Source organism: Rhagoletis pomonella, unplaced genomic scaffold (assembly GCF_013731165.1).
Source record: "Rhagoletis pomonella isolate Grant_MI unplaced genomic scaffold, Rhpom_1.0 Rhpom_scaffold_00014, whole genome shotgun sequence".
Lineage (NCBI taxonomy): Eukaryota > Metazoa > Arthropoda > Insecta > Diptera > Tephritidae > Rhagoletis > Rhagoletis pomonella.
The window spans coordinates 13993316-14005768 of record NW_023458568.1 but is presented as its reverse complement, the minus strand read 5'-3'; the positions used below and the strand labels follow the sequence as shown (position 1 = coordinate 14005768).

Genomic DNA, 12453 nt, shown 5'->3' with positions numbered 1-12453 from the left:
GGGTAACTCTGTAAATTTTGGTGTGCTGACTCAGTAACTCCAACTCACTTTAATGAGTCAGCACAGTGAGCTGGCACAAGTGTGCTATCGCACAATTGGTACGTACATCGAAATTTTTGATGATGTTAGCTGGCCGGCAAAATTTTAGAAAGCTGATTTCAACTGGTGAGTTCATTTGCAAAATAATTCCCCTTGGATGTATTAACTTCTAGCCCAGTTATGCATACTTAGCTTTGCTTGAGAGTTGTCATATAAGAATCTGTTAAATGGGCTATGCATGTAAGCGGTTACCCAACGCATAGCACTTCACATGTAGAATTCTGTTTGGTTTTGATTTTTACGTAAAAATGGTATAACAGTGCAAGTATGCATAACTGGGCTATTCGCCTTGCTTCTTGTTACATTTGGTAGTCGTATATTCAATTGATGGTTAGTCTAGTGATGCCATCTATTATGGTACTTTTTGGAAGATCGTATTGTGTGGATGTGTCAGCTCATCAATTGAGTTACCACATCGACACAGTTCAAGAACGATAGAATACAAGATTGCGTATTCCCGCAGAATGACATTTGTGGCAACGGGTAAACAAAGAATATGGCGAAGAACAATGAGTTGACAGTTGTGAATTTGCAGTGAGAAAACATGTTTTCTTCTCGATTCACCAATTTCTCAAGCCATCTTTGAATATAGCAAATTAAGCAACCCGTTAACAAAAAATATACAACCACTCTTGAAATGTGTTCGGTCTTATTAATTAAATATTTAGAATTTTTGTGTTTGTATTGCAGGTGCCGAAAAAGTGATAATATCTTGTCGCAGCGCATGTTTTCCTGCAGAAAGTGGTCGATGCTTGCTTACCTCCGATTTTAATTTGTAATTTGTGGTATTTCAACGTTTTCAACTTAACATGTCGTGTTTAAAAGTGGTCCGTAAAGTGCGTCAAGCATATTACGCTGGTGTCTAAATTGTATGGCTTGTCCTGCCGGCAGAACTCTACCCACTTTCTGGCCAAGGCGTCGTCGCGGGGAAACAAAAAACAAAACTGCATTTGGGGGCTTTACCCCTACGGCTGCTGCAATTCAACACACGACACGACATTTTTATAAAGTTTTTATTACAAGAAAAAACGTTTTTTACTTCAGAACGCACGAATTACTTCGATTTTTCACTTGAAAGTACACAATACGTTTGCAATATGTTTGCACTTGTTTCTAAACAAAAAGTTTGTTTACGTATTGCCATAATGTCAAAGTCGGCAAAACCAAAGTAGCGGTTTCGGGAATGCGCCACCTTCAGTTCATTTCACCATGGACACAGTTCTAAACAATGCAAGCCGCATCGAGCTATGCAAGTGTCAGCACATCAACTGAGTTACCATATCGACTCTGTAGCACACTGAGCTGTCAGCACATAAACTGAGTTACTGAGTTAAAAATTTTTTCAGAGGTGTGTCTGAGCGTGCGGCACAGTTCTAAGAGTCAGCACAGTAACTCAGCACAGTGCTGAGTTACCCACCTCTACAACAACTGCATCTCGGCGCTTCAATGTCACCAGATTGACGTTTCCCGCTGGGATGCGATATTCACGTATCTGTGCTCGACAAAACTGCCAGAACATACACTGGCACTATGGGAGCAAACCATAGAGAAAATAACGGAAGTATTAAAGTGGGAGGACATGGACAATTTCTTATCAAGTAGGTTTCAGACCCTGGAGACAGTAAAAGGCATTAGGGAGAGCAAGCTAAATAAAGCCCCTAAGCCACAAAACATACATCAGTCTTCAGAATGGACTCCAAAAAGGCTTGGCGCCTTCCAAGCCAGCGTGAAAAAACCCACATGCAAAATGTGCCATAGCCATGAGCACAGGCTAAAAAGGTGTGACAAATTTCACAATCTTACTCCACTAAAGCGACTCGAATTTATTAAGAGCATCCACAGTTGCTTGAATTGCTTGTCAGCCGGACATACAGTCACGAAATGTACCAGTCCGTTTAATTGCAGTACGTGTCATTCAAGACATCACACGTTGCTGCATATGCAAGCAACTCAGCCAAAAGCAACAGCTTTTAGTGCACCTCCAAGTCCGTCCGACGATATAGCCTCTACTTCTGAGCAAGCAAAAAGGCGAGAAGCTGCGAAAAAGAATAAAGCAGTCAATAAAGTTAATTCATGTCATGCAAACTCAAATAAAGGAGTACTATTAGGAACGGCACGGGTCAACATTCATCATAATGGTGTAAATTATTCAGCGAGAGCGCTCATTGATTCTGGTCCTGAGTGTTCTTTCATAACCGAAAGACTCAAACGAAGAATCAACCTGCCATCGAAACCCTTGCATGCCCAAGTTTCGGGCATCAATAATTCAATATCTGCGCAGGTAAAAGAAGCGTGTGCTATTCATTTGCGATCTCATACGGATCCGTTAATCAATATAAACACGACCGTATTAGTTTTGCAACAATTGACAGGGGATTTGCCGACTTGCCAAGTAAGCGCAATGACGCGGCAAGCATTCCCAGACTTGATGTTGGCGGACAAGAGATTCTTCGTCGGAGACGTCTACCCCCAAATCATTTTAAGCGGGTTAAAGAAGAACATCCTAAATACACTTCTCGCACAAGAAACCGTGTTCGGTTGGATACTGACCGGTCAAGCGGAATCATCGAATACAACCAATAAAAGAGTATCATTTTTAATGAAGTTACTGTGGATAAACAGTTAACGGCCTTCTGGGAGCTAGAAGATAGCCCCAAGAAAAGAAGTATGAATGCCGATGACATATATTGTGAAAGGCTTTTCAAAGCAACGACAAAGCGAAATGATGGTGGGAAGTACATTGTCTCCTTACCCTTCAGGCAAGATTTTCCAAATAATGTTTGTCTAGGACCATCACTAAAAAGCGCTTGCTCTCAGTTCTACCGGAACGAGACGCGACTAGCAAAAAAACCTGTTCTTTAAACAGAGTACAACCGGGTTTTATGTGAATATGAAACATTGGGCCACATGTCAAAGATTTCAACTACCGAATCACCAGAGTCAACCGACTGTTATTTCCTATCACATCATGCTGTGTTGAAAGAGAAGAGTACCACAACAAAGGTCAGAGTGGTATTTAATGCATCATGCCCAACCGCCAACGGTATGAGTTTAAATGACGTCCTCCTTCCAGGTCCTGTACTTCAGGCCGATTTAACTATCCTCATACTCCGTTGGAGACTGTTCCAATACGTCTTCAACAGCGATATAGAGAAAATGTATCGGCAAATATACGTAAACGAGAATCAAACGAAATATCAGCGCATAGTTTTTCGCACCTGCCCAAGAGACCCAATTAGTTTATACGAATTAAAAACGGTGACTTTTGGCATCAACTGTGCTCCTTATCTCGCGATAAGGACATTGCATCAACTAGCTGATGAGGTTGAGAGCTCGTTTCCAATCGCATCCGAAATTTTGCGAAAGTGTATGTACGTGGACGACGTACTTGCTGGAGGACACAGCATCGAAGCAGCGATTAAAGCTCGAGAAGAAATCCTACAGGTACTGGATTCAGCAGGGTTCCCGTTAAGAAAGTGGACTTCGAACTCCAGTAAAATACTTGAAGGTATACCGAAATCTCATTTACTCACCGAAGATTTTCTAGAGTTTGAAGATTCTAGTGCGGTGAAACCACTTGGCATCAGATGGAATGCCAAATCTGACTACTTCTATTTCACAGCAAAACCAATAGAAAATCGTAACGTCATCACCAAAAGAGCGATACTTTCAGCTATCGCCAAACTGTTTGACCCGCTCGGTTGGCTCGCTCCAGTGGTAATTGTCGCCAAGATCATTATGCAAAATATTTGGTTGGAGGGAACTGGTTGGGACGATACCGTGTCTACGACCACATTAGATCGTTGGCCGGCATTTATGCACGACTACACGGACATTAATACCATTCGCATTCCAAGATGGGTTCACTTTACGCAAACAGATGACGCCGAAATACATGGATTTAGCGACGCTTCGGAGAAAGCATACGCGGCGACTGTTTTCTTGAGAGTTAAGACTGCGGAAAGAGTTGTGGTCAGCCTTCTAATGGCAAAAACAAAGGTAGCGCCCGTCAAAACAGTATCGTTACCCCGTTTAGAACTTTGCGGCGCAGTTTTGCTTTCGGAAACCTTAGAAGCGGTCGTCGAAAATCTGAGTCTTGGACATTTGAAAATAAATCTCTGGACAGATTCGATAATAGTTCTAGCATGGATCCGGAAACCACCGTGTTCGTGGTCAACTTTCGTTGCTCACCGAATAACAAAAATTGTAGACAAGGTGGGAACCGAAAACTGGCGTCATGTTGATTCGGCATCAAACCCAGCAGATCTGGCGAGTAGAGGACTTTCGGCTAGTGAGCTAGTCAACAACTCCTTGTGGTGGCAGGGTCCTTCTTGGTTACAAGAAGACAAGTCAAAATGGCCAGCACAAGAAGCGAACTACGACACAGTCATAGAGGAAAAAAGGGTGCAAGTTCACGCAACAACTAGCACAAATAACTTTGAAATTCTCGACAGATTTTCAGATTTCTCAAGAGCTTTGAGAGTCATCTCATATATTATGAGATTCTATCAAAGAACTCACCTCAGTACAAAATCTTCTTTTAAAGCGGAGTCTTCATTAATTTCGCCGGCCGAAATTAAAACAACGACACAACGCTTAATAACCATTTATCAACAACGACACTATAGAGAAGAATATGAACAATTGAAATCAGGTAAATCCATCGAAGCGAAAAGCGAAATTTTGCCCCTTAATCCATTCATCGACAAGGATGATGTTATGGAACTGGTGGTCGTCTTGGCACATCCCTTGACTTGGCCTACAGTAAGCGCCATCCAATTATTCTCCCATATGATTGCAGGTTAACTCGGCTTATTGCCCAGTTCGTCCATAAAATCTCCTTACATGGGGAAAACCAACTGATGCTGCGTCTTATACGTACGCAATACCGGATCCCGCGTGTAAAAAATATGATACGGTCCATCATCCACAATTGTAAAATCTGCACGATCCACAGGAAACGGTCATCAACCCAGCTTATGGGGAATCTTCCAACTGAACGCACTACATTTTCGCGTGCGTTCACAAACACCGGTGTAGATTTCGCGGGGCCTTTTGACATTAAAACCTACCGCGGTCGAGGATGTCGTCTGTCAAAAGGCTACGTTTGTCTCTTCGTCTGTTTCTCGACTAAGGCCATCCACCTGGAAGCCACTAGTGACCTTAGTACTGCTTCCTTCCTAGCAGCATTTGCCAGATTTATTGCTAGACGAGGGTGCCCAAAGAATATTTACTCCGACAATGGAACTAACTTTGTCGGAGCCTCTCGGTCTTTGCGATCCGAACTTAAAGCCTTCGTGGCCGACTCGCGCAATCAGATCCTGTCTAAATACTGCCACCAAGCTCTATCGTGGCATTTTATACCTGCAGCAGCCCCTCATATGGGTGGACTGTGGGAAGCTGGGGTTAAAAGTTTTAAGAGCCACTTCAAAAAGGTCGCGTCGGACCACAAATTCACTTTTGAAGAGTTTAGTACTCTTCTATGCCGGGTTGAGTCTTGTCTCAACTCGCGACCACTTAGTCCATCATCCAACGAACCATCAAACTTGGAGCCGCTTACCCCAGGGCACTTCCTTATTGGTGGGCATCTACTTGCCCCACCAGAAATCGACGTAAACGAGACTCGGGCCTCTATCGTAAACCGTTGGGAAAAATTGAATGCATTACACCAGACTTTCTGCAGAAGATGGAAATCGGAGTACCTGACCGAGATGCAGAAACGCGTCAAGTGGAAACATCCACAAGCCAATTCGAAAGAAGGGGACCTAGTCGTCATTAAAGAAGAAAACCTCCCACCCAATGAATGGAGACTTGGAAGAAGAGCCAAACTACACCCTGGTCCAGACAACCGAATACGTGTAGTTGACGTTGATACGGCAAAGAGCCAAACTACAAGACCAACTGCAAAGTTGGTTCTACTCCCGCCCTGCAACGAGGGAGTCGAGATGCGGAACACTCAAAGTTAAGATGAACCCCGATACATATAAATATATATACGTATGCGCATCAAATTTGAGTGTTACAGATAGCACACAAGAACTATTTAAAAGGAACGTCTTAATGTTATAAGATGTGTTAGAATATACATAAATATATTTTTTAAATATCCAAAGTTGCTTGAACGCAAAATGGGTAACAACTTGTTCAGGCATGTACAAGTTAGTCGCATAGCGAACCGAACTACATACGCCAAACCTGGCATAATTAATTTAGTGATTTTCAGATGCAACTATATACGTATTCTGGATGAGGATCATGTTTTAGTTCGGTATTCCGAAAATCCCGATTACAAAAAAATACGTCCACAATCTTTGGTTTTTGTTTATATTTAATTTGGTTTAAAAAAAAAAAAAGAAAAAGGTCAATCACCCTATTTCATATGTATACAAATGAATTAGATGATATTTGGAGGATTTTGGACACAGTATACAGTAATCCAGATAGCCAAAACAAGAAATGTAAATATGCTTATTTAACATTTGGTTTGAATGTATTGGTTGATATTTTTTCACAGTTGTCGGTTTTGTTAACCCGAAATCCAATTTAAATATTTTCTTATAGTGAAAAATATTTTCAAGCCACATAAAATAAAGTGAAGATAAAACCAAAATTCCAAGCAAATCAAGCGTGAAGTGTAAATGATTGTGACCGGACGCAGTTCCTACATAAGTCAAACCGTGTTCCGATCACAACTTGGAGTGAATAATGGTGGGCTGACTTAGATATTTTAACGAAAGTCGGTGTCAGGTTGCCTTTGGTATACTTTAGGTTAGTGTTAAATTTTTTGCAAAATCTACCAATAACCATGCACACCTCTCACGTAGTTATTAAAAATACTTTTGTTTTTATATTATTTTTTTCGAATTTTGCTGTTCAAATTTACATTTCGAATATATCAACAAGCATTTGTGGGTACTTTTGCATTAGTTAATTACAAAAATCCTATACGTTCATAATATTTCATGTATTAATTATCAAATAAGCATGTTGTTAATGGTTGGTTTACTGTATACCATGATGCAAATGTTTGAAGGTAAAACCGCTCGCTCAATTCGTCGGCCATTATTTATATTCTGAAGTGTCTACTTTATAAAATTTAAAGTTTGAGATCAACTCAAGTGTCAAATAAAGGTAAACAAAAAAAAAACAAATAGATGAAAATATTCAAATTTTCTTTTATTTGAGATTGAAAATTTGAAAACATCTTTTGTTATGTTAGCAAACTTCAAAGATGTTCAGGCTGCTGTATACTGCGGTTTTTGGATACATCAAAAGTAATAGAAAAATTTCTTCACTCACCCACAATTCCAAATTCCAACCGTCAGACAGACGTTTCATACGGGTAAGCGACGAGTCGTTCCGTGATTGTTGTTGCTCAAGGTAAATATGCGTCTACTGCAATAAAAGTTAAGCCGTCGAGAAGAGTACGATGCAGGGTGTTTTCAACGGGCTCGAATAGTTGAAATAGTTGGCGGTATAAGGGCTCGAATAGTTGAAATAGTTGGCGGTATAAGGGCGCCACAAAATATTCGCGACAAGAAACTGGATTCGACAATGTAGATGTGGCTGGAATTTACGAATTAGACGGATAACGGCGTCTTCCCTATGAAATATGACTGCATTTGATGTTAACTTTAAAAGTTCGGGCCCAATACGCAATCTCTTCATCATCAATATTATCACAAAAGCTTAAGTCAAGTAACTGTAGCTTTCTACATTTCATCAAAAGCTCATAACAGCGCTCTTTAGATATCCCTGAAACACCCATCAAGTCCAACTGTTCCAAATTGGAGCAAAAGTTTGCAATGTTTTCCACATCACGATCGGTTATTCCTCGCACGGTGGCTAAGAATAGCTTTCCGAGTTTCTTGCAATTTAACAACAATTGCTTCAGACTATCTCTAAGAGAGACCTCCCTCAAACACCAGCCGAAATCAACTTCCTCCAAATCACAGCACTTGGATAATGCCTCTAAGCCAGCAGCGGATAGAAAACGGGATTTCCACATATCCAAAGAAACCAGATTATGATTATATTGGCCGATACGTTGAGCCACAGCGTCCATATTAACTGCTATTCCGCAAAATGCCAAATTCAAGTGTTTTAACTTTCGATTGTTTTCTAGCATGGTTAAAACCAATTCAGGTTCGATTACCGTTTGAAATAAATCTAATCTTTCCAAGTTTTTTAAATTTGCCAGACAAGAAAAGTTAAGCAGCGGGGGATCCGTCGAGCAATTTCGAAGGGAAATTTCCCTTAAGTTGTCGCATACAATTCCCAATGTCTAAATACAGCTGGCGTTTAAAATTTTACACGAATCCAATCTTAAGCATATTAGACTGTCTCCCCGTTGAATAAATTTCATAAATTCAGTTGGGGAAATCGTGTTAAACAAACCACACCTCGATAAATCCAACTTTTTCAACACAGTAGCTCTCGTTGCCAAGGTACATAATAGATCGTTTGTTGTACGATGCCAATACGGGTTTAGGTTCAATTCGCCGTACAACAATGGATGAGTAGATACGTCATAAAAGAATTTCGACACTTGTCCAACTAAGAACAGCGATATTAAATCCAAGTAGCTGAATATTTTCAACATAATTTCAAACGGCATGTCTTTGAGTCCAATCTTGCACTCCTCGGAATGTAACTCGTCGGTCATAATTTCTCTACTATTGGTTAATACGTATATAAACTTATTTAAATCGTTGGCAAATTGACCTTAATATTGGGTCGAAATTGAATTCTTTGTAATTTCCGCAAAATCGAACATTTGCGTTGCCGTTCATAGGAGTCGAATACTCGTTGCGCACTTCCAATATTCACCTTCCTCCCGCCTAGTAATACAGCATCGATTTCCGTGAAATAACCCAGGTTTGAATGATTAAATTCTAGCCTTATAGTCCTAGATGCAAAGATTATTTATTAATAAATACTATTTACAAATTGCACTACTTACCCCGTTGCTGGCCTCGTGTTCATTGTGGAAATGATTAACGTCGGCCGCAATACCCATTAATGAAGTGTCAACAAAGAACGTAAAGTGTAATTTACGCTCTTTGATGACAGCACGCAGCCCTCTACCGGGCATGAGGTTGGAACGAGACCATTTAACTAAACACAATTCTTTCAGCGTTGCCGCTTTGCATTTTAATTATAAAAATTTATAACTTTGAAGCTTTTTACAATTGTTCAAAACAAAAAATTTGCTTATGTACTTACATACATACATATGTATGTGTCTACACCTTAAAAAAAAAAAATTGAAAGTGGTTGTTGAAGTAAATTGTTCATCTTCATTATCCAAACGCTCTGTTGTTGGTGATATGAATTTTTTTGAACGCGGCAGCGGCATCATGAATTTTTATGAGTTTGCCATAGAAGAAGAGGAACAACTGATATTTCACTCAAAAAAAAATGAATAGATCTAAGCGGGCCACAATTCCAGACGTGGTGTAGTTCCGTCGCTGCCAAAATAATTACCTAAGTTATACGAATGTTATTCTCATAAAAATTTGGTAATTTTTTTTCTGAGCTTGGTATTTTTTTTGTTTGAGATTTGGTAAAAAATTAAAAACTTTGTGGCAACACTGAATTCGTTATGGATCGGTTTAGTCAAGTTTCGCACCATTATGAAAAATAATGGGATTTTTTTTCTTTTGGGTAGGAGGCTATGGTGCTTAATAACAAAACCCCACAATAATGTTTTCAACCATTTTCTACGATATTGGCGATTTATTCTGTCAGTATACACTGCGTGGCATTGAATAAGTCACGAATTGATTATACACTGCGTGGCATTGAATTAGCCCCGAATAAATTATGAAGTTTAAAATGATTACGTTTTATGCATCGATATAAAACAAATAAAGAATTAGAAATGAAAACTCACGAAATAAGATAATATTCATGCCTCTCCATACATATACATATATATTCTCATCTATTTTTTTTTTCATGCGCGCGAGCACCTTAAATTCCAAAGGCGCAAGCGCGTAAATATAACACTGGGACGTCGCTCAATATCACGAGCGCCATCTAGAAAAATCCTGAATAGCAGTACAGTAATGCTACGGCCACACCAGGGACTACATAGGGAATTTATAAGGCTGGAGTTAGACGCATGTAAATATTTTATGTAAAATTTCTATACATATGTACGATAGCAAATGCACGAATACCCACCACTTGCCACCCAACCATAATAAATTCAAAGCAAAGCAGAATTTTGGTCAACCAAATACTACAAATTGCAGAATGACCCGATTCTCAACCCTGCGCTCTAAAACTGAGAGGAGCTCGGAGGAGTTTCCAATCGCCTGTCGCTTGTGCGACAAAGACCACGGCATAAGACTTTGCCCCATCTACCGTGGTAAGACGGCAGAAGAACGACTGCGAGCGATCCTCATACACCGCTACTGGCAGCCAGCACGCAATATAGAGGATGATGACAACAGTTCCCAGGGTGCCTTATCTATCCACATAGAAGAACCTTATAAGTGATGGGCTCTGCAGGTCGAGGAGGCAGAGATGGAAGAAGCTACGACTGAGGTCGCTCCTGTGGAAGTAAGTGGCGGCTCGGAAACCCGTTCTTTCCGACCACCACTCGAACATGAGAAGCGAAGGGAGAGCAGCTCTGCAACTTTGTCCTTCAGACAGCCTGCCCAGTCCCAATCACAGCATCCGGGTGGCTCGGAAACTAGTTTTTTCCGACCGCCCCCATATCCCAACGGTAAGAGTCGTGATGGCGCGGGAACTGGTCCTTTCCGCTTGTCTCGACGTAAGACTGTTGGGAAAGCACCATATCGCCGACCACGAGCGCAGAACCGAGAGCAGGATGCGGCTCTAGCCGTTCGACGACTGGGGTTTCGAACCGGTCGCACAGACAACAGTACGATGGCTCCACCGATCTTACGCTCTTTTCAGCCGATTGCACCGACCGCCATCGTTCGAATCGAGTCTGGTGGACGCCTGCACCTGGTCCGCGCAATAATTGACCCCTGCGCGCCCAGCACGGTAATCGACGCTAGCCTGACGCGGGACCTACAATTAGAACACGGAGGTTCTGGGCGAAACCGGAGATGCTCGCTAGTACTCAGAGAAAAATACGGTGTTGCGGAACGCGTAACTACTCAGGCGACAATCATGGCACAACACAACCGATTGAGCCCGACAACGGACATAGACCCCGCGGCTGCCGCGCCATTTCAGTTTATGCGGTTGGCCGATCCAAATTTTTACCGGGCTACCCCGATCCGTCTGACTCTAGGCGTCGATGTATATGCCCAGGTCATGCTAACAGGGACCCCGCCATCTTCGGTCTGTGGCTTATTGACGCAGGCAACCATATTTGGGTTAGTGGTTTCCGGAGCTTACCAAAAATAAAAACAAATTAGAGTGCTTAGTTGATTAATACACGCAATAAAGTGCATTGAAAATCAAAACCACGTCCATTTTGTTCTTTTAACTCTCTCTTTAATTTCCCAATAGCTATCTAGGAAGAGGCGGTGCAACCTGGGTGTGACGAGCGAGAACTAAGTGCAACCTGGAGCACTTCCAGTCTCTAGTGATTACCGTCAAACTTATTATCTTTTCTGACGTGGCATGGTGGGTACCTTCCGTATTCCATTTTTATAGTTTGCGTATGCTGCACCACCCTAATGCGCGTTAAATAATTTTGTATCTGAGTGCACACACACATATATAAGATAGGCTAACATTCCAGCCGTTAACAATATGCCCCGCCGTACTGTAACTAAGTTGAGGGGAAACTCAACGAAGGTTACTGTTCGGCGGGCTCAAACCCTTTTTCGTTTGTTGGCACTCCTTGACTTCCTTGAAGACCAGCATAGCGACTGCCAGCCACCATACCACGTCAGAAAGGTAATCTCATCAAGCTATCAGCAAAATATCTATTTCAATTCACACTGTTTTATTAAACATTTTCCTCCACAAATAAAGCAAATATTTGTTATTATTGTTAAGAATTACACACTAATACGCTGTTGTTTTTTTCACTTATTTTTCTTTACGTGCGAGCGCCTTAACAACCCAAAGACGCCGGGGCGTAAATACTCGTCACATGCAATTAATAATATTAAGTTAAATTGATCAAATTCACGGGAAACTATGATATTCTACTTACTTGCCAAAAATCAACGGTAAGTCCTAGCTATTTAAAATTTGCACTTCGGGCTTGAACGGGCTAAAAACTGCATACTCGGAATGTTTCTAGAAAACCTAATTGAAAAGCTGTCCAATTTTTCTAATTTTTGTACAAAGTTTGACATTTTTACTTACATGGTTTTTGTTGGATAACAAACAAACTTCGGGTTCTTTTCACTGGATTGT

The 12453-nt window shown here is 41.1% G+C and overlaps 1 protein-coding gene across 1 annotated transcript; it reads right to left on the bottom strand.

Annotated features, from left to right (window-relative positions):
- Positions 1-7963: 7963 nt before the first annotated feature.
- On the bottom strand, positions 7964-8802 carry LOC118749255 (F-box/LRR-repeat protein 4-like). Its single transcript, XM_036484055.1, has one exon. It carries the CDS (start codon positions 8762-8764, stop codon positions 8384-8386), a length of 381 nt encoding a protein of 126 aa, XP_036339948.1. The 5' UTR covers positions 8765-8802; the 3' UTR covers positions 7964-8383.
- Positions 8803-12453: the final 3651 nt, after the last annotated feature.

Excerpts from the sequence above, each read along its gene's own strand:
- LOC118749255 (XM_036484055.1), bottom strand. The coding sequence starts at position 8,764 with ATGACCGACGAGTTACATTCCGAGGAGTGCAAGATTGGACTCAAAGAC.